Below are 25,867 nucleotides of genomic sequence, written 5' to 3' on the forward strand. Positions count from 1 at the left end.
TGTGGAGAATGATATACTGGATGATATGATATGTAGCATCATTCAGCATGACCTGTTCAGTGGTCTGGGAAGGCATATCCTTGAACGTACGCACCTCTACCTAATGACTGATAGCTAATAGCACAAACCTGCCATTTGGTATCGGGATGAAATCTTTGGAAACTTTATCCAGTCCATACCAGTATAGAGAGACAGCATGATGTTTTCTTCAAACATGTGCTGGTGTGCTCAGTGTAGCAGTGAGGGCAGAATAAAACAAATTCAACAAATGTTCAGCTATGAATTAATTAAGCTTTTCTTGCAAACAACCAACAATGGTTATGTTTTGTACAATAAGCTTAAAAAATTATCTTTGATAAATTCAAATCTCTCATGTCAACCTAATGTTATGAAAATAAAGTATTTAGTGCAAGTAGCTAAAGTGGGGGTGGGGAAAATATCTGTCCTGCAGATGTGTTCTTGATCCAACACAGCTGATTTAAATGGCAAATTACCTCCTCAACATGTCTTGAAGTTCTCCAGAGGCCTGGCAATGAACTCTTCATTTAATTCAGATGTGTTGACCTAGGGTGATATCTAAAACCTGAAGGACAATGGCCCTTGAGGCCCCGAGTTCCCTACCCCTGATCTAAAGCATGAGTAGAGGGGAGACCCATCTTGCCAAACAAGGCTGCTTGGGATCCAAAGCTTTGGAGTACTGTCCTTCATTTCACTACAATTGACAGAGAAATGTGATACTTTTACATTTCCACAGCAACCAGTTTTAGAACTTGGTCTCCAGCAGAGCTCTCTTTTTTTTAAATGAGCCATCCAGGAATCTCTGCTAACTCACGAGGTTCACAAGGCCACAGGGTCTTTTAGATTGTTTAAAATTCAGAATAGATATTCCCATGCTATTTACATAAAAAAGAAATTTATTTAAGTGTTTCAGAAAACTGAGCTTGATTTCTGCTCTTATTATACTAAAAGCTACCTCTAACAATATATAGATGCTGCTGCTTATGCCTACTGTATCCGTATGGAGAGTTCTCTTCGTCTGTCTGATGTGCATGCTCTCTCTGTGACTGATTCCCTGCTGAACATTCACTCAGTTCCACTTTGTGCACAGAGACTTCCCTGTCTGAAAAATATTCTCAAAGCCATATAAAAAGCAAATGCGATTGGGAACCTTTTTTCTTGGTTGTGGCGTGACACTAATTTAGTTCGCCTCACACTTCCAAGGCAATTAGCTTTGAAGCTTCTCAGAAACTATTCTTGCACCAGTCGATAGCTAGCATGGCAAGTAAGAATTTAAGCAGGTCCATTGGGCGACAACTGATAAATATATCAAATGAGGTTACACTGAAAAAGAGAAACCTAAAAGAATAAAGAAAATATAATTACTTCACCAATTTCACTGGTTGCCCGGCCCTTCATTACTGGCCAGAGGTATGAAAATTTATATCTGACTGGCTTTGACTTGATGAGCACAACAAACTGCAAGTTTTTTTGTGAGGAAACTTTGATGATTAAACCATGTAATGATACGTTCACTGAAGCACATTTTGTGTAAAGGAACAGCCTATGCAGGCATTTAGGACACCAGAAAAATTGAATATACATACATTTAACTTACCGTATACTGTTAATTGAATGTTCATTCTCTATGCGATTTGTAAATGAACTCAGACATGTTCATGTTTCAACGCATGATGAGACTCATGTGGTTGTTTGATGATTTTTTTTATTAGGTGATTGATAATTGATAAATTATAACAAAATATCTTCTCAGAGTTTTTACAAACCTGATTTATTGATCATTGTAAGCTTATAGGTGTATACTGCAATCTTGTCACTTAAAAACAAGTCGAATGGCCACAACTTCATTATTTTACCTGTTATGGAACTTGAAACTTGACACTGATACCCAAGACGGTGAAAAAAAGGTTCTTGTTTTCCATGTTGCTCGGATCTAATTCGAACCAATTACACATCACCACTTCTTAATGTGGTGTTAAAAGGGTATGATCATTTCATGTTATTTTTTCGCTTAGAGCATTGCAAGAAGCTGTTAAGGGCTCAATATCTTGAAAATGAGTGTGGATTGTGTTTTAGAAAGGTTATTAACTTTTAGATATGAATTAAGCAGTGTGAAAATATGCCACCTAATTTTACAGTGGCGCTAGTAGTAAGCACATTCTGTTGTTATCATGCATTCACCACTTACGCTGTTTTTCCCACTCCAGTGACAAAAAATCAAGATATATTTACAGTAAAATGCAGACTGAGTTTCCTCGTTTACGGATGCCCCATAAATATGTTGTTGTAACATTGATCCAAAAAGGGATAAAAATGAAGTTTACATCTCTGTAACACCAACTTGCATGCTCCCAAACACATCTGCAAAGGGTTAAAGTAGCGAAAGTCCGCGGTGATCTGAAAATGATGTGTCGGGAATTGTGCCGTTCTCAGCGGCTCCAGTGACTCTCAAGCTCTCGGCTACTTATCGAACCGGTGGGTAGCAGACGTCTCCGAAAACGTCGGAGCACTTTTGCAAATATGCAATATCTTGATAAGCCGAGCAGATATTTGAAGTTTACACACCCACATTCTCGCCTGAAAATTAGTTAAAACTTTATTTTCTGACCCAGAAAGAGTAATAAGAGTAATATTAAAAACTTAGTAGCGGCCGCCATTGTTGAAAACTGGAATTGGCTGGGCTGTGCTATGAATTCTGGGATATGGTGGGCCACGAAGGACACACCCGACCCAGCCTTCAAATTCGGGGAAAAGGAGGACGCATTTGTCGGCCGCATTCGGAGGAGTCTACGAATTTGGACAGCCTCCGTTGCGTCTCTGTGACGCGTCGCTGCATCCTCCTGAGGCCTACAAATGCGACCTCAGGAGGATGCAGCCCATGAATTTGGACACGACCATGGTGTGTTATGTGGCTAGTTACAAAGCTACAGTTAGGATAATATAAACACATTAGCACAGTGAAGCTGGAGGATAAACGCTAACTTTTTTCCCCTCAATAAAAGTTCATGTGAGGGCCCTGATGGGCAGATCCAAATGCAATCGCATGGCAGGAAAAAGATGCTGAAATCTCCAGCACAAGGTAAGTCATTAATATAGTGCTGCATGGTTTGGATGACTTTCTATGAAAAATTCCTGATCCTCAGCTCCATGTACCCATTCAAAGATTTGTAAGTCTCAGAGTGATTCTTTTCTAACCTGTTCAAATATTTGTTGTCTGGCAAACAGTGAGGCAATGGGCTGTAGTTACATCGCAAGGTTTTACAAACTGAGCTTTAAAACATGCTGATGAATAGTGATGATAAAAACCCAGAGAGGCTCATTGACTATTCTTAGGGGGTTGTTCAGATTAGAGCAGGATATAAAGCATTAAAACACGTAAAAAAGACAGCGAGTCAAAAAGACAAAAGAGTCCTTCAGTTGATTCGTCACTCATCACATCAAGTTTTAAGACACCAAGGTGGCAATAACAAATGCTGAGTTTAAGTCTTCACAGCAGGACTTGACTAACTGATTGGTGATAGTATGGTGGTTTCAGCCATTGTTTATTTGTAGTCTTTGGTCAAAGCTACATGAGCTACCTGCCATGCCGTCATGTGACTGACTATCATCCCCATTCTGATGCTCAAGATGACATGCTGAAATTAAAATTGGCGGTGTAATGGTGTATGTCCATTCCTTCAGGACCACAATACACTCATCTGATGGCTGCTTCCAGCAGAAAAAGGCTCCATGTAACAAGCACAAATCAAACTGGTTGCTTGAACATGTGAGTGAGTGCACTGTCACTAGATCTCAATCTAATAGAGCACCCTTTGGAATATGGTGGAGCTGGAGAGTCACATCAAGGATATGCAGCAAAAAATGTACCAGGTTTGATACAAAAAAAATCCAGAAAGAGACCTGTTCTTTACTGTTACTAAACATAGTGAAGCTGAAAACCAAAGAAAAGTTACTGAAAGAAACTACTGGGAGTTTTTTTTTTCATGTTCTTTAGATGTTTAAGCCATCTTCATTTCCATGGCAACTCACTTCCAGAAATTTGACCTTCCTAGATTGCTTCCCTCAGGATTTGACGCACAGTGACCCTGACATTAATGCTTTAAAGAAGCATTATGTGTATGGTAAGGACACAACATGCAAACTAAAGCAACAGGCAGAGGGATTATTACTCAAGAATCAGTCGTATCAAGGCTGTTTTGACACCTTTTTAAGGTAAAATATTTTAAGCAGAAAATGGGACCTGATAACAGGAAGAATCTCGCTGTGTTCAAAGAAATAAAAAAAAATTAGGAAAAACTAAATTGTACCTCATGAATGCACTGTGCTCTCAAAATAAAGGGGCTGGCTTGCTTTTTTTTTACACTAAATTATTAAGGAAAAATGACCCAAGTGGGAATACATTTACAGCACACACATAGCTGCTGAGGCGATTATCCTGCACACAAATTAAGCATACACGTACTTAAAACATTTATTGCAGTAGCTGTATACCTGTAGAGTAGTAACAAGGATTAACTGTTCAGTATCTGTGTTGTCAAACACCCTCACAACTGACAAACATACTGCGATAAGCAAATCACTCCATCCCACTTAACTTCATTATATTGTGACATAAATATGAAAGTGCTTTACAAACTGAATCTCTCCTTAATGCACAAATCAACGCTATTCCAACAAAGTAAAATGACACAAAAATGATCAAGTTAATTTTAAAAGCTATATCTTTTAGCATGCTTTTTCCATCGTGTAATTTGCCCTCCATGCTGTGGAATAAAACAAACCTTTTCAGACAGTGGAATGACAGAAAATGGTCTCTCATGGTTAACCCATTATCTGCACATGCCTTTGTGTTTTTCTTCAGTATCATCTACTTGATTTTGTACTTTAACATGTGTGTGATTATGTCTCTAAATTTGGCAAACATTCAATGCGTAAGGCATTTGATTATCATACAGAATATTCTTTGTAGCCAACATGTTGTCATTGAAATAAGCACAATTCAGTATTTGAAGAAACATCATGAAGGCACAGTGATTAAAATGTGATCTTAACCTGTGTTTTCTTATGTATGGAAAATAATAGTTTGTGTGGAAATAATACAGATATATACATATGCCAGGAAACTGCAGATACTACTGAGGGATTTTTCTCAGTCAAATCACAATTCGAATAAAATCTATACAGTAATAAGATCAACATTAGATAAAACATTTAGCCATTTACAAATATATTGCTATTTAATTTGTACTGAACACCTTCAAAACTGGTTTATGGAGAGCTTTCAGAACTTTTCATTTTTATGCACATATTGAGCACTGACATCCTTCATACAAAACATTTTGCTTTTTTGTTTTTTGTTTGTTTGTGTTTTTCTTTTGTTTTTTATAGAAAAAAAGATTTGGTTGTGGTTTTGCATTACTTGAAGAAAATTATTAAGAAATATGGGCAACACTGGGTATATTACGAGATGGAAAATTTGCTTAAATCAACAGTATTTTTTCCAAGAAATACATAAATGTCTTGTTGTTGTACATTTTCCCTTATTATAGAGCTCAGTCCAGCTAAAATCCCAAATTCTGATGACAAGGCATTATAATGATAACGGCCAAAAACTGTCCTATTCACTTTGGATATTACAGATACATGATAGTGGTTAATAAGTCTTATTTACAAACACAGAGACAATGACAGAATAAACAAGTGTTCACAAACAGTGTTAGAACAACACTTTCTGAAGTGTAATTCCATTTTCTTTGATTGTGTCGATTAAATATAGTCCTGAACAACTCAATAACAACCACACCACAAATATTTGTATATATTGGTCAGCCATGGTAGTTTTTTTTTCCTTTCTTCTAATTTCTTTTAATTTATGCACGTCCCCGTGGCACTTGTCCAATTCACACTCAACAAAAAAACCTTGCTGAATGTTAAAGAAATCCATAGAGGATCACACACACAGTTTCCTCTAGAGCCATGGTAACACAGCATAAGCACTATTTTGTGACCACCATAGTAAATGTGGCTCTTACACTGCAGAAGCATCAACTTAAGCGCGAAGAACAGAAATAAGAGAGAAAAAATAAAATGGGGAGGAGCTCCGATGATTGCTCCGCCTGTTCACTGTGTCCAGATGTAAGGACATCTAACAGCACAGAAGGAAAGTCCCTCTTATAGCTGCTGGTCCTTTGGGCTGTCTGGGCAAGAGGCTGGCTGGCAGGACTTGAGACTCACCAGTGGAATATCAGCCATGCCACTGCTGGTGAAGTGTCCCTCCCCACTTCCAAACTGCTTTCTGTCACCAAAATGCTCTGACCGCCCACTCTCATTTTTCCAGGTTCTGCTCAGAGTATGTCCATTGAGCAGTTTGTCCTTGGGACCCCACTCCCTCTGAGACCCGAAGCTGGTTACAGGTGACTTGGGCTGTTGGTATGTTCCCAGTGTTGGCGGCATCCAGCAGTTGTCTGAATGTCCCAGGACAAGGCACTCCTGTGTACACATCTCTGTAGCTTCCACTAGACCGCGTGGTCCAAGGGGGCCATCTAAAACAGAAGAACCAGAAAGAGAGTTGTTATATATTTTGCTGTTCTCGCTGAACGTAAGGTTCTCCACTCCAGAATAGCCCAGAATATGAGAGGGGGAACTTCGCATACTTTAGTGATTCAGAAAACAAGCTAGGAATGTAACAGAGAAGGAGATTTGCTTTGGGGAACTGGGAGACATGGTAGTGCTATAGATCTTAGGAAAGCCACCGTCTGGCAGATTTAAAATTGTTTCTAATAGTCTTTATTATTTATTTGTTAATCTAAACAGGTTTTTAAACACGTCAGCCAACGGTTATGTTATAAGCTATTCAAAGGCATAGAAGTTCACTAATTCCTTATTGTAAATCATGTTGCTGTCTCCACTATAAATGATTTTCTGGAAATTAGCCTACCTCACTTCACCTAAACCGGGAGGTGGGGGGAAGAAAGTTGAAGGACAATTTGCATCACAACAAATCATCTTTCCTTGCCAGCTCTCTGCCACCATCTGCTACTCCTTGGCTGAACATACATCACCATCAAACAGTAAATATTTCAGGTGGTATTTGTTGAAATCTCATTTGATAGAAAACATGCATAATGCATGAAACGTAATGGAATTCTCCCATTTGAATAAATCTCCTTCTTTGAATCAGTTTTATTTTCTTAAAATGAAAAACAAAGCAGTCATGTTTGTGTTTGTATAGTATAGCATTAGTGGGTAATTAATTCATATGGGTTTTTTTTCTGTTTTACCTAAAAGAGAAAATTATACCTATTTGTCCTAATTTGTCCCTTTGCTTCACAAACTGCTAATCGGCTGGTGCATCAGCTAAAAGGGGTTGCTTTTTGTTTTTTGCAAACCTGGGCATGAACTGGTTTTTCTCCTTCTTCATTTACATATATAAAATTTCAGATTAGTTATGTTACAAAGATATACCAGAAAATGGTATAGAGTGGTAAAACGTTTTTGCTAATTAAAGTTTAACTTAATATTCAGTGAATGGTCAAAGCCTTGCTGCAATGTTTACAGTGTGCAAGGTCTACTGAGAATCCATAACAAACACTTTTGGCTTAGAATAACATCATCACCTAACTGTTTTAGTCTGCTGACCTTTAAGGTCTGCATAACCTTTATCCTGTACCAATGTGATCAGAAAATTCAGCTGTAAACATTTCAAGGTCAGTTAAACATTTTGCATTGAAAGCAGCCTTGCTGTACTTTACTTCTGGGATTAAGTTTGAAAAACACTGGAAATGTCTAAGAACCAAACTCACTACATCGGGCAGCTACTTTTATATTGAAACTGTTTTTGTGAGCTCTGTCAAAGACTTCTAGATGGATCAATATAATAACAATACAATAATTAGTAAATGTTAATGCTAAAATGCAATTGTGTGTATGTTTAGCACTGACTTTTAAGGGATTTTGATACATAAAACACCCACTTCATATAAAATATTGAGTCTGTAGTTCAAATTGCGAATTCATATTTTCAAAATTGATGTTGAGTTAACTGTAATCTAACATGATTGTCTTGGATTATGCAACACAGCATACAAATTGACATTTACATTTTTTATATTTGGAGATTCACATATTGTTTGTTTCTGACAGTCACTGCTTGGCCTATAAACCTTTTTATAAAGCTCATCTTGGGCAAAAATAAAACTGTTTTGCATGAGGAGAGCAATTTTTTCCTATTGCTATAATTATTCATGTCTTCTGATCCAAATGGGAACATTTTCTCATACTCCACTAAGCCTCGCTTCTTTAATACTGCTTTCTGACTTTTACAGCACATACTGGAAAATGATGTGAAGAAAGCAGAAGCAGGAGTCAGTCACTCTTCTGTGTGAATGTAGAGTCCATCACAATAACAGGCACCCATAATTGGCATATGAGGAGTATAACCAAGATACACATTATCATAGTTGCATGAAGAACCACAGAGAGCAATAATACATGGTACCCAGGAGACGGCAAGATGAATTCCTCAAATGAAATTGTAGATGAGTGAGTAGATATCTGGGGAACTCTTAAGGAAGAGAGATGGTAAGAAGGAAAAATGCCGTGTACATATACAGTACATGGTGTGCAGTTGAGAACAAATGAACAAGAAAGAAGGCTTCCATTTGCATCTACTTTTTTTAATAAGATAATAATGACGACATTAAAATCATTATGTCTCTGATGGCATTTCTTCTAACTTTGCAATCACTGGACACTTGAGAAATAATAATGTAATAACACAAGGTTGTAAATTAGACTATATACATATGATGAATTTGGACTTTGTGTATTGATTACAGCAGGATCAAATGACTGCAATGTCTATGTTTCCTGTTTAATTTTGATTCCTTTTTTAACAAAGCAGAGCCAGTCATTAATCAAGAACACTTTGTGCTTTGCTTTTCCCCTGGTGTAATAAACATGACCATTTGCATGCAGATTGGTACAATCAGTGGCCCCAGTGGGCAGCAGAGGATAATTTGAATCAGCCATTTTCACCGTTAATCTCTGTATACCTGCTGTTTGAGAAAATGCAGAGACAAAGCCTGATTGAAAAGACCACTTGAGGTATAGAGCTGATAGGTTACAAAATCTATTCATATACAAGAGTCTTATAATACCGGCCTATAATTCCCATACAGGGAAAGCAAATGAGTAGGGAAGTCAAAATAAATTGGATACCTAAATATAAAGGATAAAAGATTGAAATGTCCACACTCCACTGTACCCCAAGAGATGCTATGGAAAATACAGTAACATGACCATACATTGCAAAATAAATCAATCCAATAAAACATATGACAGGATTATCAGAACACTGTCCCTTCAGGTTTTTAGTCTTTTTTTTTAAAACATTTATCTGAGGCACTGTTAGTAAAGCAACATATTTAAACTTCAGCAACAACTCCAGGATATCACTTCGCTATTACCAGCTTAATAAAAGTTCTGTGGTATATCACTCTCCAGGAGCCCGACTCCACACTTCCAAAAATGAAAGAAATGGAGAGTATTTAAAACTCAGACTCAGCAGACCAATTTCAAACAAAACCAAAACACCAGCAATCCTTCTTTACTGGCTCCCCATTGATGCACGCATGCGAACGGAGCCCTGTTCTTAAGTGTGCAGAAATATGTGAGTCTGTTTAATTGAAAGTACACTGTAAGAGCAGGAATTTTATCCCATTAGTCCACGTTGCCCTGGAGAAGACTTTTTGACACTGCAAGAGAATGCCTCCTCTTAGAGTGGGTGAAACCCATTTATTAAGAACAAAACCCTCATTTTAGCCAGCATTATTATTTTTCTTTATATTTTTTAATAATTTTTGTCATGTCCTTTTTTTTTTGCTGGACTAGTCACAGTTTCCATATCCATAATCAATATGCACACGTAGTTAATTATGCATTTTTTTAAATAATTTCTTTTCCTTTCATTGCTCTTTATTTTAATCTTACCTGTTGATTGGGCTCAATTACCGAATTGGATAACACTGACTACCAGCACTTATTAGCTGCTAACTTTTCCTGGTTATCTTGTTCCGAAGAAAAGCTTCCCTTTTTGCCTCATTACCTTCTGACTTCCCAACTCTGTTCTCAGAGTTACATCTCATGTCATGTATTACAATTCGGAGTGGACTGGTGATGGACCATATAATTCATGAAACCCAGTTTCCTATTTGGATTGTAATTTATTTAAACATTCTTGCATAATAACATGGCTGCACATGCCAAACGTGTAATAAAAAACCTGTCACTGGTGAATGGGAATACTCCAGAGGATGTCAAATAACATCTTGTTACTCCTACTGAATCCTGAAGAGCGCTGGACGGATGAAAAGCACCAACAAACCATAACGTCACAACATCAACAGACCGAGTATGAATTCCTTTTGTGACTTGCGAAGTAATTGTAGAGAAAATACACCTCAGTGTCTCTTTTGTACCTTAGCTAAAGTTTTGATATAAACATAGCTTTCCTAAGTCACAGAGAAGTTCTTTTAATATACTGATGTTATGAACAAACAGATAGAGAAACAGAATTGTTTTCCGAATCTCCTGCCTAACATTATTGCGTTTTTGTTCATGTTTTTTTTTTTTTTAAATACAGACAAAACGTGTCATTTGGAAACAAAACCAAAATACCCTAAGCTTTTTTAAGCTTTTTAATTCAGCTGATTTCACAAGCACATGGCTCTACTGCATAAATAAGGAGTATAGAGTATATGTAAATTAATGTTCCTTTCATTCATACAAAATTGCTTTCACATTATTTATTTCTACTTTATCTCTGCATAGTGTGTTGCTCATGGTTACTGTGCTCAGGAAGTCAAATTCCTCCCTGTGCTTGCACACACACACACACACACACACACGCACACACACACGCACACACACACGCGCACACACACACACACACACACACACACACACACACACACACACACACACACACACACACACACACGCACACTCACACAAACGCACACAAACGCACAAAGAAGCAAATAGCCGGTGGCTTGTGTTTGGTGCAGAGCCCCTGAGTACTTTAAATAACATTGTGGCACAGGTGTTGAGGAATGCAAGGGATTCAGAACTGTGTCAGATGGTGCTGACTTTTGCTTACAGCGCTGTGCAAATGTTGCAGATGTCCACAAAGACAGATACCTTAAAGACAAAGAAACCATTAGATTGCCTCCTGATACGATGTCATTAGGCTGTGCTAAGGGCTGGTGTGCTTAATTCTGCGGAAGCTGTGGAATAAATGTGAGGTACAAGAAATAGCTGTTTAACGATGGACACTTTGACCAAAAAAGTATTTACATGCCTCTCTTTCTCTCCTCCCACTCAGCATCAAAAGATCACAGAGGTTACAGAGGAGGAGAGAATCATCCTTATTTTTGACCAGAGGTTGTTTGCAACTATAAGGGAGTCTTGTTTTAGTCTTCTGGCTATTACTAATGAGATAACATTTGGCTAATTAATTGGATGCACACTATCAGTGCTGATGTGCCAGTCCCACACCAACAACTCACAGCCTTGAGAATGGCAAGGGGGAACGGGTGGAGAGGGAATGAGAGTGATTGAGTGTGGGGGATTTAGTGTCCACAGGGCTTGTTTATTTATCCATGCTGTTAAGCATGCCCAGATGTTGTTATTTAGGGATGAATGAGGCTTTGTTTTAGTCCAGCACGGAGGCTAAAAGTTCCATAGTGCTGTTTTTCCACTACCACTCAAAAACCCTCAAGATATGTCAGAGAGATTTATTCTGTATGCTTCTGGTGTAAGTTTTTTCTTTGTGACCCTTTTATCTTCTACTACTAAGGATATATACGCATGCCACCTTTCCATCACTGTGCACACTAAGGCATGTAATGGCACACAATGTTATAAACATAACCAATACATAAAGGTCCGTCTTGTAGTAAAAGTGTATATATATATAGTGGTTGGTAACCAACGAGGCATAGAATCACAGCTTCATACTGCTATGCAGCAAATTTGAAAACAGGCCCTGTGATCTACAGTAAAGGCTATCTAGGGTTGGATAGATATAATAGTGAGTGGAGCAGAACAGAGCAAAACACTGGATGCATTCTCCTGAGAATACCAGTCTGGCTGATGGATCCTTTCTAGTGCTCCCTTTGAGGCCAGCAAGAAGCTTCTCATGAGAGGAGATGAAGCGCAGGATGGAGTCAAAATAGAAAAAAAAGACAAAGTTTGAGAATGGAAGTGAAGGGTGGTCAGATAAAAAAATTGAAGGGGAGCGAAGAAAAATAAAAGGGAAGTGAAGGTGAGCAATTGTAAGAAAAAAAAACACAAAGCCTGTCAAAAAATGACTATCATTTACATAATTTTCCATGATCAGTGGTAAATATTATTATCTTAGACCTCACTTAAAGCTATTCTCAGATCAATTTGTAATTCAAATTTTCAGTTAAAGCTACTCTCTCTCTCTCTCGACCAGACTTTTTTAATGTCAGCTGTACAGTATGGTGTGTGAAGAAGTATGTGTGAAACTGAACTTTGTGTGTTTCTTGGAAAAGAACCTCGAGAAATGTAATTAGCATTTTCCCTCCTTTTCACTTTTCAAAGAATAAGTCTCTTAACCTCCTATTTGCTCCTGTTCATTCTTCCAACATGTGCCCTGGACTACGGTTTGCCTGATTAGTAAGATTAATGATGATTTGGAAGCACACTAAAGTGGTAATTCTACAGTAGCATGGCTTGTTGCTTAAATGGCCTAGAGTGCTTTAAAACAGCATGTGGTCTGATAGCTCGCATTACCAAGTAACATAAATTACAAATTACAAGTTTCCTTCAACAAATCAACACGTGAGAGCATTTGGTGAGCATTTTCATTATTCACCTCTGTTAAAAACTCAATTAAACTCCTTGGCATGATATAAAGGTTTAAATCTGGAGCTACTAAGCCTTAGTGAAAAAGAGTTATCTTAGAAAAAGTTATTTCAGCTTCTTTCGACTTTCCAGCATTCTGCTTTAACTGCTAAGCCTTACAATAACTAATTCTGTAATCACATACCATATTTGTTATTCCTCTTTTTGCTCTTACATTTTCTACATGACTCTCTAAAAGTGATACAACAGATACTATTAAAATCATCTGGGCTCTCACACTTGGAAAACAAGTTTAAAGTTACTGGAATAATAGCACAGGGACAATACAGATGTTGAGCTTTTTTTGTCCATCTACTGTACACCACAAATTTCTGGGTCGTGCCACCTACAACCACTCTTAGCTGAAACTGCTTTTCACAGTGCAGCACTTGTGAGAAGAGAATTGGATTGTAGAAACATGAAGAGCTTTGGCAGTGTGGGAAAGCAAAATACATTTCCTCAAAATCTGAAATACATTTGGGGGCAGCACGGTGGTGCGGTTAGCGCTGTTGCCTTACAGCAAGAAGGCCCTGAGTTCGACTCCACCAACTAGCCGGGATCTTTCTGTGTGAAGTTTGCATGTTCTCCCCCGTGTCTCCTCCCACAGTCTGAAGACGTGGTTAATTGGTGATTGTGATTGTAAATGGTTGTCTGCCCTGTGTGTCTCACCCTATGACAGCTCTGCGAGGCACATCGCAACCCTAAATTGGATAAGCAAAAAAGGATGATCGAATGGCTGAAAGACAAATGACCTTCTGAGACCAGAGTCTCCATTCAAGATTTCCAAAAGATCAAATATTTGATTTTTATATGAATGGAACCAAAATGCATTTTCATGTCTTCCTATATTTGCCTTAATACTATACATATCCACAGCAAACATCAACTCCCAGAGCAACACCGGCACCAGATATAGACAACTGACAAACTTGCCTCTACTGATTTTTTGGAAATAAATATATTCCTAGAGGAATAAGTAACTGAGAATGTGAGTAAGCACAGTGAAAATATGCTGAAGCTGCATTTGAAGACGTGGTGAGATTTCCATATTAAAAACAAACTGTGCTGTGCTGATAACATAGAGAGTTGGGGAGAAGAAGGGCAGATTAGACTGTTGTTGTTGAGCTCTGACTCTTAAGTGCATGCAGCAGACCATATGCACAGTATCAGCTCGGGGAAGCAACACTGTTCTTTGTGACGACGAAGAAGAAAAGGTACCGACAAGGAATTAATAAACTGGTGAAAAACCGCTGTTTGGCCTGGAGGCAACAGTAAAAAGGGATGATGAGGACTGAACTAAATTTCACTGTAGAAAACACCTTGCATCCTATTTATAGTGAGATCCAAAACACCTCAGCATCTGCACTTTTGTCACTGTTAGACTGTACATCGCACTATGACCCAGGGTAAGGATGAGTACTAGGTTTGGGACCAAATACAACTATAGTGCAAGTTAAAGAAAGAATTTAGGAAGGATCTCTACATTACACTGCAGAAAGCGACTCTTTTCTACACTGGAAAATTGTTCAAGAGTTAAGACTCGATGACAGTAATTTAAGTTTTGAGTTCAGTTGGAGAAAATTGCTTGACATCCAATTTAGGATTTCACACCATTATTAATCAATCTCAGCATATCTGGATAGGATCATTTAATGGGCAAATATATCTTTGTGTCATCAGCATAAAAAGGAGACATCAGCATTTTGAGATAAAAAGGTCACTTAGAAACTGGCCTATGATTTTAAAGGAAAGAGGGATCTAGCCCAAGTCTTCGGGAACAAACTACTTAACAAGGAAATATTAAAAATACCAAGAAGACTGAGCTCAATAGTATATATTACTTCAAGTAAAAAGAAGGCAGTATATATCAAAGGAAAGCACTCTCATGTGTGACAGCACTTCTAAAAGTACAGACAAAGTAATCAAATAAAACTGGTTTGAACAGTACACTTGTAATCAAAGACACAGTAGTAAGTTGGGTGTAATCAAATACTAAGTGACTTCATTTTATCAGTAAAATAGGATTTAAAAAAGGAAAGAAAAAAACATTTCATGATGAGCAAAAGTGAAAGATGGGGATGGATTTATCAGTTTATCAAAATTCTTAAATAAAAGTATGACATAGTCTTAACAGGTGAAATGATAAGAACAATGAGGACACGCTGACTGTGTTGAAGGGATCAGCCAGGTTGTTTATGTGGGAATATTCAGACACGCGAGCCTTGGCTGTCAAATAGGGCACAGAATATTGAGACACTTTGATCACTGGCAGTGTTAATAGAGGATGATTCAGTTTGTGGTCAAAAGCAGCCATCCATCCATCCATCCATCCATCCATCTTCATCCGCTTTATCCGAGGCCGGGTCGCGGGGGCAGCAGCCTAAGCAGAGAGGCCCAGACCTCCCTCTCCCCAGCCACCTCCTCCAGCTTATCCGGGGGAACACCAAGGCGTTCCCAGGCCAGCCGAGAGATATAATCTCTCCTGGGTCTGCCCCGGGGCCTCCTCCCGGTGGGATATGCCCGGAACACCTCACCCAGGAGGCGCCCAGGAGGCATCCTTGTCAAATGCCCGAACCACCTCAGCTGGCTCCTTTTGATGTGGAGCAGCAGCGGCTCTACGTGAGCCCCTCCCGGATGGCCGAACTTCTCACCCTATCTCTAAGGCAGAGGCCAGCTGGAGGAAGCTCATTTCTGTCGCTTGTATCCGCAATCTCGTTCTTTCGGTCACTACCCACAGCTTGTGGCCATAGGTGAGGGACGTAGATTGACCAGTAAATTGAGAGCTTCGCTTTTACACTCAGCTCCCTCTTCACCACGATGGACCGTGTCTGCATCACTGCAGCCGCAGCCCCAATCCGTCTGTCGATCTCCGGCTCCCTTCTCCCATCACTCGCGAACAAGACCCCGAGATACTTGAACTCCTCCACTTGGGGCAGGAACTCATCCCCGACCTGGAGTGGGCACTCCACGCTTTTCCGGCTGAGAACCATGGCCTCAGATTTGGAGGTGCTGATCCTCTTTCCCGCTGCTTCACACTCGGCTGCGAACCGTTCCAGTGCGAGCTGGAGGCCCTCACCCGATGAAGCCAACAGAACCACATCATCTGCAAAAATCTGAGATGAGATTCTGAGGCCACCAAAGCGAAAGCCCTCCGCCACTTGGCTGCGCCTAGAAATCCAGTCCATAAAAATTATGAACAGAACCGGTGACAAAGGGCAGCCCTGGCGGAGCCCATCACCCACCGGGAACGAGTCCGACTTGTTGCCGGTAATGCAAACCAAGCTCTTGCAATGGTTGTATAGGGATCGAATGGCCCGTAGCAATGGGCCAGACACCCCATACTCCCGCAACACCTCCCACAGGACACCCCGAGGGACACAGTCGAAGGCCTTCTCCAAGTCCACAAAACACATGTAGACTGGTTGGGCAAACTCCCATGCAATATCCTTGAGAGGATAAAGAGCTGGTCCAGTGTTCCGCGACCAGGACGAAAACCGCATTGTTCCTCCTGTATCCAAGGTTCGACTAGCGGACGAACTCTCCTTTCCAGCACCCTGGCATAGACTTTCCCAGGGAGGCTGAGGAGTGTGATCCCCCTGTAGTTGGAACACACCCTCCGGTCCCGCTTCTTAAAGATGGGGATCACCACCCCGGTCTGCCAGTCCACAGGTACTGCCCCTGATCTCCACGCAACATTGTAGAGGCGTGTCAACCAGGACAGTCTTACAACGTCCAGAGCCTTCAGGAACTCGGGGCAGACCTCATCAACACCAGGGGCTTTCCCCTCCTGAGACGCCTGACGGTTTGCCAGAATCTCTTCGAGGCAGTCCGAAAGTCTTTTTCCATGGCCTCTCCGAACTCCTCCCACACCCGAGTTTTTGCTTCAGCCACTGCCCGAGCTGTATTCCGCTTGGCCTGTCGATACCTGTCGGCTGCCTCCAGAGTTCATACATGTTTACAAAAATTTAGTTGGTATAAGTGCAGTAATAAACATTTATCTTTCATAAGGTTAAACAAAAGTAACATTAATGTAGATGGAAAATTAAAAAAAGGAGGAAAAATTGTGTATTTTAGATTTAGAAACTGATGATTAGGACAAGAGAGATGGCATGAAGAATGTTTTATTAAGTTCACGGTTCCTTGTAGACAAAGGTGAAGTCCAAGGTTTAAAAGGTTAAAGTTGTCAGTTGTAAATGATTATTTTCATAGTCAACATAAGTTAAAAAAAAGCTATAAAAAAATTGCAAAATACAGCCAGTAAAATATAATTTTAGGTAAGATAAAATTGTAAGATCAGCATATATTGCTGTAGCTCAGGTGGCAGAGCAGGTCAGCCACTAATCAGAAGGTCGGTGGTTCGATCCCAGGCTGCCTCCTGGCTGCATGCCAAATATCCTTGGGCAAGATACTAACCCCATGTTTGCTTACTGGTGGTGGTCAGAGGGCCCGGTGGCGCCTGTGTCCGGCAGCCTCGCCTCTGTCAGTGCGCCCCAGGGCAGCTGTGGCTACAATGTAGCTTGCCATCGCCAGTGTGTGAATGTGTGTGTGAATGGGTGAATGACTGAATGTAGTGTGAAGCGCTTTGGGGTCCTTAGGGACTAGAAAAGCGCTATACAAATGCAGGCCATTTACCATTTACCATATATAATGCTACATTGTCAAACAGGAAATGACTGTGACCTGGCTTTTGCTGGTATTTCTTGTCATACTGCTTCTGAGGTCAACTTTCACTGTGGGTGGGGCCCAGGCCACTGCTCAACAGACAGCCAAAGAATATGTGTTACTCAGGGCTAACAAGCGCTTTTTGTTGTAAGAATCATTTGTACTACAACGTTTAGAAGAATAATTTCAAATGCAGATTGTTTCAAAGCTGCGCTTTACAGCACTGCTGTAGATACATTAACATTAACAGAAAAAGACAGAGGACGCAAAAAATGGCTAACTAGCTAAAGCTAACTGAAAGTATAACAGAGAGATGGACTTTATAATTCTTTGCTAATGTATAATTTTATTACCAGAACCTAAGAGTATATTATTGTTGTAGTTTTTATTCATTTTCTTTAAAGCATTACTATAATTTTTACTGGGTTTTTTTTTTTTTTGATGACATGACATACTGTAAACCTACATAACTGCCAAAAAAATCCTTAAAGAATATATGATACTAATTTCTGGTTATGCCTAGTGTGACTTGATGTGTTACCTTGTGCACACTTACAATTACAGAAAGTGTTATATTATGTGTTTTTTTATATATATATATATTATGAAGTGCATAGGGTTTTAAGACAAACGCTGCATATCTTTCTTACTAAACTATACTGTACTATACAATTTTTTTACAGAAAATTCTTTTACTTTTGACAGCACTGCTATCTCTAACATAAGTAACACATATAACCCCCAAAAAAGTACCAAAAGAAATCCCATCGATACCAGAATAAAACCCACCAAAGACAAAGCGCATTATTCATGTTTATTGAGCAATGAATAGTTAAAGGGTTGCTAATGACAAATTTGCTGGAAGCATTCTAGCTTTGGAACAATAATGTCATTTTTCAGCAGTAGGCCTAATTAATTACAGTTTATGAGTCTGAACACCCAAATCTGAATGGTTAAATTAAGTCAGCTGTGCTACTGAAATGATTCTTTGTAGGGCACTGAGATAAGAAAATCCCTAATCCTTTCGTATTGTTATTCTTAAGTTTAAACAACTGTTGTTCTTATTTTATTTAAGAATTATATTAGCTAAATACACAGTACCATAATGATTTAATTGAACAAAGACTTGTTTTTAAATTTCTTTTCATTCTTTAAATTCTTCCTTGTTAGTAATTCACTTTCTTTATTAAGTTATTGTGCAAGGCAGTGTAAATACAAAGTTTGGTACGGTCCTGTGGAAGTGTTCAGTCGCCATGACAACAATTGGCATATGTAACTGATTTCATCTCCTTCTTTAATCTTCTACTACATAAAACTCAGTCACTGACCTTTTAATATGATTTCTCATCTAAGACAGTGAGTATCTCAACAGTGACACAAATGCATTTATTCATATTTTATATTACTATAGTTGATTACAATAACGAATAAAGTATGTGATGATAAATACAGTTTTCACAGTTGCCTCTTGCAGTCTAGTGAACGAATTTTATGGCAGGAGAGAATAAATTTTATTAAGCCAATTTTCTGGAAAACTCTTGGACAAATTGGTGCCCTGACAGTCCAAATATCAATTATTGAGGGACATAAATATATTACAATCCTGTCCTCAAACACACATACAAAAAACCCACCCAGATGATGGTTATTATGTTGCCATATGACGAATAGATTTCCAATTGAAAACAAGAGCATAATCTTTTAATTAGTGTGGGCTTGCTGTGCTTTTAATGATATAAGTAATGTAACATACAGATAATGATCAAGTTGACCCCATAAAAAAGTAATAGTGCACCAAAGCCCTAATTCTCTTTCCTGTATTAAAGAAGACATTAGAAAGTAAAATCTAAATGAAAGAAAATAATGACTGCTTCAGTGTAGCTCAGCGGTTCAGTTCAGTTGCTTCACGGCGTGCCATAATGCAGCGTGTCTTTATGTTTTTGTTTGTGATGTGGATCTTTGTTTTATGTAGTGAGTATTGATTTTAATCTTGAAGGGATAAGAAGAAAACAAATTGTCACTGGCAGCACAATCGCTATGTATTACATTTCATGTGAGCAAAAAAAATTGGTTTAGTGGTGTGTAACAGTGTAAACTACTGGTAATCAGCATCTCAAATTGTATGGTAGTGATTATATGCTACTGAAACAATATTCAGCAAGTATATTATTACGAATTGAAGCAGCCATTAGAATAAGAATAAACTTCAAAGTTGGGAGGTACAATTTACAGATTATTCACCTAATTCACAGCTCTCCTCTCTCTGCTGAGAGTTGTGTTTAAAACTGATTCTTCTATACTAGCTAAGGTATTTAGAATTGCAATACATTTGATTAACATATGTCAAAGATTTTATTCTGTTTAATAATATTAGATAAACTTATATTCAAAAATGTCAGATGTCAAAACTCGCTCTATATATATTCAAAACTCAAAATGTCTGTCTTCCATTGGTGTCCTGGTTAACACATTTGCTTGTCAGGCAAAAGGTTACTGGTTTAATTCCAGCTGGAGAAGACACAAATCGCCTTTGGTGAACCCTTGTGTAGGGGAGTATCTGTAGCAGCATCATGTTACCAAGCAACATGCTAATATCACAGACCAAATAATGCCATAGTATGGTATTGCAGTATAACTAATAAGCCTCTTTTTTTAGTAAAACACTGTATTTCCATCCATTTCTACAATTTTCAGTCTTACTTTGCTCTTTGCTTAAGTTGGCACAGTACTTTTGTAAAGGCATGAAATGTTGCTTGTAAAAAATATAATCAAATAACCCTTGAAAATCAGATGCATATAATATAATTTGTAGGAGACTGGGTTGAACTCTGTGGTTTACTGCAGTGCATGCATTAGGTTATATTGCAATTTTCTTTCATGGCTCCCCACAAAACTTGTACCTCAATAACATTCATTGCCTTTCATCATATATTTTACAATGTGTTGTAAAGCCATAATTATGTTTCGTTAATTAATCATTAATTCACACACACACACACACACACACACACACACACACACACACACACACACACACACACACACACACACACACACACACACACACACACTTCTTTTCTTAAGTCTCTAAAACTGGGTAAATTTTTTGGCAACTCTTCATAACTTATAGCTTCATCCCGTGATATAAAGCGCAGGTTTGCATGTCAATTCCATTAAAGTATGTAACAAGCTACTGAAGGGCACAGTAGGTCCAGTGAATGCTCATTTGCAGAGATACAGCAAGTGGGTAGCACAAAAAATGAAAATGGATGGGGGTGGGTGGGAGGCATAGACTGTAATGACAGAAAGACATGTAATTCTCTGTGTTGATCAGTACCTGGAGCCTGAAGGAATTTGATAATAAAACAGAATTTTGTTAATCCCAGGAGAGCTCTGTAATTGCAATATTGAGGTACATCTCCTCTCTGTTAATAACTGTAATTTCAGACAACGTTCTGCCTACATATACATTTATTCATAATTACCTGAGGGAGAGGACAGTGCCATAGTGTCTATTAAAATGTTCTGAATCAAATGGAAATAATGTATGCTTGAAAACTTGTGGCCCATAATCTATGATTTTGTATAAAACTTCAGCTTGTAAAAAAATGAAGGGTTGTCTCTTTTTTTATTATTTCCAAGGTCACCTATATACTGCATGGATTATTCATTTCATGCAGATTACTTCAAAGTAACTGCATGCTATTTGTACTCTTGGCATTAACAGTGTATTGCTACTTGTTTTTGGTCCCTCACATCTAAACATAAGCTTGTAGCTACATCATACCATGTAGTTCGCAATGATTTCTACCTGTTAAATAAGCAAATGTGTCAAAATTTGCAAGTTGTTCAGGCATTAAATTGGCAGTGACAAAAAAGTTAGCACCTCCTCCTTAACTGTGAGAACCGTCTGCCTCGGCTACAGTGGTGTTAAGGTGTTAACAAAAATTGGCAGTTATATATTTAAAGCTACTGGATCACATGAAGCTGTGTCCTCAGTAGTAGAAAATAATATTAGAAATGTACTAAAAATGCAAAGTCTAAATAAGAAACAGTCAAAGCGATGCAAGTTTGCAAAATAAAACTTTTAAAGTTTGCATTTCAGTCATCTGTGTCAAAGCTTTTCTTTAATGTACGTCTCTCACACTCGGGATAGATATTGTACAAATGCAAAAATCCCCACTGATTTGATAAACGTAAATTTAATGACAATCATCAGTAAATGATGATTTCCTACAGATTTATTGCAGTAATGAAAAATGAGTATTGTATTTCAGTGCATGTGTTTGCACAAAGCGACAAAGCAAGACTAAAAATGAAATAAAACCTGATAATAATAACATGGAATGTGACTGATAGCCATATGCAGAAATCTGCTCTGTGAGCTGGTGGGTGCACTGGGAGGAAGTGGAGGTCAGAGCCTGGCAGAAACCCCTGTTGGGTGCAGGTGGCGAATAACTTCTGTCAGCCAAGTAATTAAGTGTCCATCACATCTTTGCAGGAGGTCTGTGCAACCCAGAAGTCTCTTCCAATCTCCATCTGTGAGAGGGACCGGATCTACAATATGGCCCACGTATGATTGCTATATATATTCTTACAGACAAAAAGATGCACTGGTAAAAATATAGCATATATTTAGTTTGAGAGACTGTTTAAACTTCTCCAAAGAAATTTGTTTAAAAAGTACTGTATATATTCTATATCACTAATGCCATACCTCTTATGTGTAACAGACATTTTGTAGCTGAAAGCACAAACAAATTAAGAAGGTAAAAGATCTAAGTAAGCAGGAGGTAACAGCGACCTACTTAGTTATATCAAAAGTTTCAAAACAACACTTCCTAGTCCTTCATTGTCAGATTGTAACAACTATATGTCACGATGGTTGAGAAGAAAGTGTTTTTGCAGTTATTCTCACACTTTAAAAACACACTATATGTTAACTTTAATAAGACTGCATGATGAACAAAGCTGTCTTAATGGAATAAGAACCTTTACATCTCTTTTGGTTCCAGGCTAAATTCAGTCTTTCCAATTATTAAGAGTTTGAAAATGTGACTTGTTGATGGGCTGATGTATTTTACCTCACTACTTGAAAGATAAAAGGGAAGTCTAATTTACGGCTGAAGATGAAAGTGTGATTACCGAACTAGAAATAGTAGGAGATCAGCTTCCCATTTTCATCTTTTTGAAGAGAGAAATTAATCAGAACTAATGATGAAGTGGGATAATCAAAAACATTGATTTAATTTACATCGTTTCTGACCTTTAATGACATTCATGTCAAAAGCAAAAGGAGAACATACAACTATGTGAAGGTGGTATATTATTAATTTAGCCCACCAGTTCTATAGAAGTCAAATCTACATTTTCTCAGATGAAGAGGAAAAACCACTTTATTGTGATTACTTTGTAACAGTGGCAAACTCACATGACACCGAGCACCAATGTGGTCGGGAATTTTTGTGACAGGCTAGATGTTGTTACGTGGGGTTACTCAGTCTTAATGTCAGAACATGTGTGAAACTAATTTGTTGTTTTTGAAGATGGCAGCAATTAATCTCTCAAATGACCTAGCTAGATTAAATCAGAAGAAAGAGAGGATGCTAAGAAAATAAATGCCAGCATTAGGGAAGAAATTACAAGATGACCTTACTGAACAATGATTTATGGATCCCCCAGTCAAGCAATTACAGCAGGTGATACCTTTGAAAATTCAAACCATGGAAATTAAATTTGCTCCTTTGCAAACTGTGCACTTGTCAAGGACATTTAAACTGTTACCCACATCCTCTGCAGCCATATCCCTCTTCCCTTAACAAATCACTCAGCTTTCAGAGCAACAGAGCATATAAGGATGGAAAAATATTATTTTTCATGTTACATAAATATTAATAAGTGAAAAAAAGAAGCAGTAGAGCTCAAAGATGTAGATTTCAGAAGTGCCGGTTAGTAGGGATTGAAAATGTGCAATTGCATGAAGTTAACCTTTTAAATGATATTTGGACAAATGACAATGCTTCGCTTTTAACCAGCACAAGCAATCTGGTATGATTTTCTCTGTTTATCACAAGAAATAGATATGGTGGGTTGTAGTCACTGTTTAGATGAAATGCAACCATCTGGAATAAGTAAAATATGAAATAGTCATTATAACTCCCACTCATCAAAATGTTTTTTCTTTTCCTTCACTAATTTTACACATCTTGCATCTTTTGCTACTTCAAATGTGCTTTGGTGATAATACTCAGTTGACCTGTTAAGTGTAGATTTGTTTTTGTTTTTTTTCCAACACACTTTGACGTTCAACTTTACTGAAAAGAGGCATTCGGCATTCATTTCTGACACTGACAAATTTGACTATAATTGTAAATGTGGAAATTAGGGCTCTTTTTGAAATGTAAGGCTTTTTAAAAAAATTCTACCATTTCAGTTTTGAAAAAGGTACTCATAAAATCAACAGTCGAGCAGATATCATTATGCTGTCAGTGTACGCTTCTTTTCCACCTCACTTGTTTCGATAGAGGAGAACGATTATAACAACCTTGCTATTTTGAATCGTGTTGGAAGAAACAAATCAATCAAACTAATCTTAAGGATTATGTTCCCTCATTGGCTCTCTAAGGGACTGTTGTTAAGAGAATACCTTTGTCATGCTGCCTGTGTAAATGATAGGCATTGAGGTACTCCTAAATCCTTACATCTGTGCCTACCACCATGACTCTCCCTTGCTACTCCTGTTGTAATAGCTCTTTCCAGCATGGAGCTGCAGAACATGAGGCATGAGGATGAAAGCAAAGTAATACACCACTCAGGTGTGTTTGGAACACATGTCTCAGTCCCGTATGCCACAGAAACATAAAACTACAAGGTAGATGAAAATACAAATGTAATATTGTTTTTATAGACAACTCTATGCCTACAATTATCAAACATATCTGTTGGTTTAAAAAAAAAACCTTCAAATTCTATTTTAGTGCAGAAGTTTTCAGCTCACCTTAACAGCTGAAAAGAATAAACAAACAAATGGAGTGTTAAATAGATAATATAAAGTAGGTATTACAAATGCAGATGTTTCACACCATAAAGTGTACAAAATATGAAAAATGTGCTACTGTAAAGAAATTCCACTCCATAATCTTCTCTAGCAATAACATTTTGTTTGTTTTTGTTGTTGACAATTAAACTAATATGGTGGTAAGTTGCCTTATTGTTGACATTTCTGTGCTTATGCAGTGTACATCCTCATAGGTTGCTTTGCAGTATTTATTTGAGTCCAGCCTCTCCATTTTTGAAATAGCAAAAGACAAAAACAGATCTTTTAATGTTTACCTCACAGAAATGTTCACAAAGGATATGCTGAGAAAACTAATATTTAAATAATAATAAGCGGCAACACAAACCCTTTTCAAGCTGTTGTTGAGGCAAAGAATAGGTAGTAAATTGTAAATGGCATTGTATCAAAAACCATTCCTCCTACAGTTCTCTCAGTCATTGGACATTTGATGAGTAGCTTTGTCTGTTCCCCTCTCAATGTCAAAAAATCAGCAGGCGCTCTGACTCTCTGATGGGGTCAAAGACCTTTGCCGCTGTGAGAGGGTGACCATGTTGAGTCGAGGACACGCTCTGTCATCACAAATAGACACAGAGAAACACATTTCCTGGGACATAATTCAAACAGTAGACTAGTATGATAAAAAATAAAATAAGTGAAATGAAATGTGCACAAGATAGTAATAACAGCCAGACATGTGGTGTCATCGCTGTGAACGTCTGCAGTTGTTATTTTTATCCTACATTTGAATCCTGTGACACATTAAATAATGCAAATCTGAATTCCCTGACAAAGGAGTGGATATGAAAAGGAAAGACATGTATGGGGCATTAGCAGAAATGGTGCCAGCGGCCTCATCATTTCATTTCCTTTAGCCCATCTATAAATGGCATGCATTTTAATCCTTTTAATTATGGATCCTCGCTACAATTACCTCAAATTAAATTACTTTGCAAACCTCAGAAGGATACATAGCTAACTGAGAAGAAGAGGATCATATTGCCAGGGATTTAACCTCAGTTTCTCTGTGACACATTGAGCTATCACCCCACCTCCTAAATCCAACTCCATATGGAACTGAAATATTGAGAATGCCTAAAAGCCCATACCGTACCCATTCTAGAACCCAATCAGCCCTCAAACTCCTCCAAATCCCCTCTTTCCCAGTCCTACTCTATTCATGGGGCTGTAGAGATTACAGAG

General features: G+C 38.2%; 1 protein-coding gene across 3 annotated transcripts in view; it reads right to left on the bottom strand.

The window, feature by feature from the left end:
- Positions 1-1,705: 1,705 nt before the first annotated feature.
- Positions 1,706-25,867, bottom strand: part of pcdh9 (protocadherin 9) — a 206,001-nt gene continuing 181,839 nt past the window's right edge. For all 3 annotated transcript variants that reach the window (XM_024802611.2, XM_004543363.3, XM_004543365.3), the window contains one exon: positions 1,706-6,560. In XM_024802611.2, the coding sequence (XP_024658379.1) occupies positions 6,190-6,560 (371 nt within the window). In that variant the 3' untranslated portion in view covers positions 1,706-6,189. The remainder of the gene's footprint in view (positions 6,561-25,867) is intronic.

This window comes from Maylandia zebra, linkage group LG1 (assembly GCF_041146795.1).
Source record: "Maylandia zebra isolate NMK-2024a linkage group LG1, Mzebra_GT3a, whole genome shotgun sequence".
In the NCBI taxonomy this organism is placed as follows: domain Eukaryota; kingdom Metazoa; phylum Chordata; class Actinopteri; order Cichliformes; family Cichlidae; genus Maylandia; species Maylandia zebra.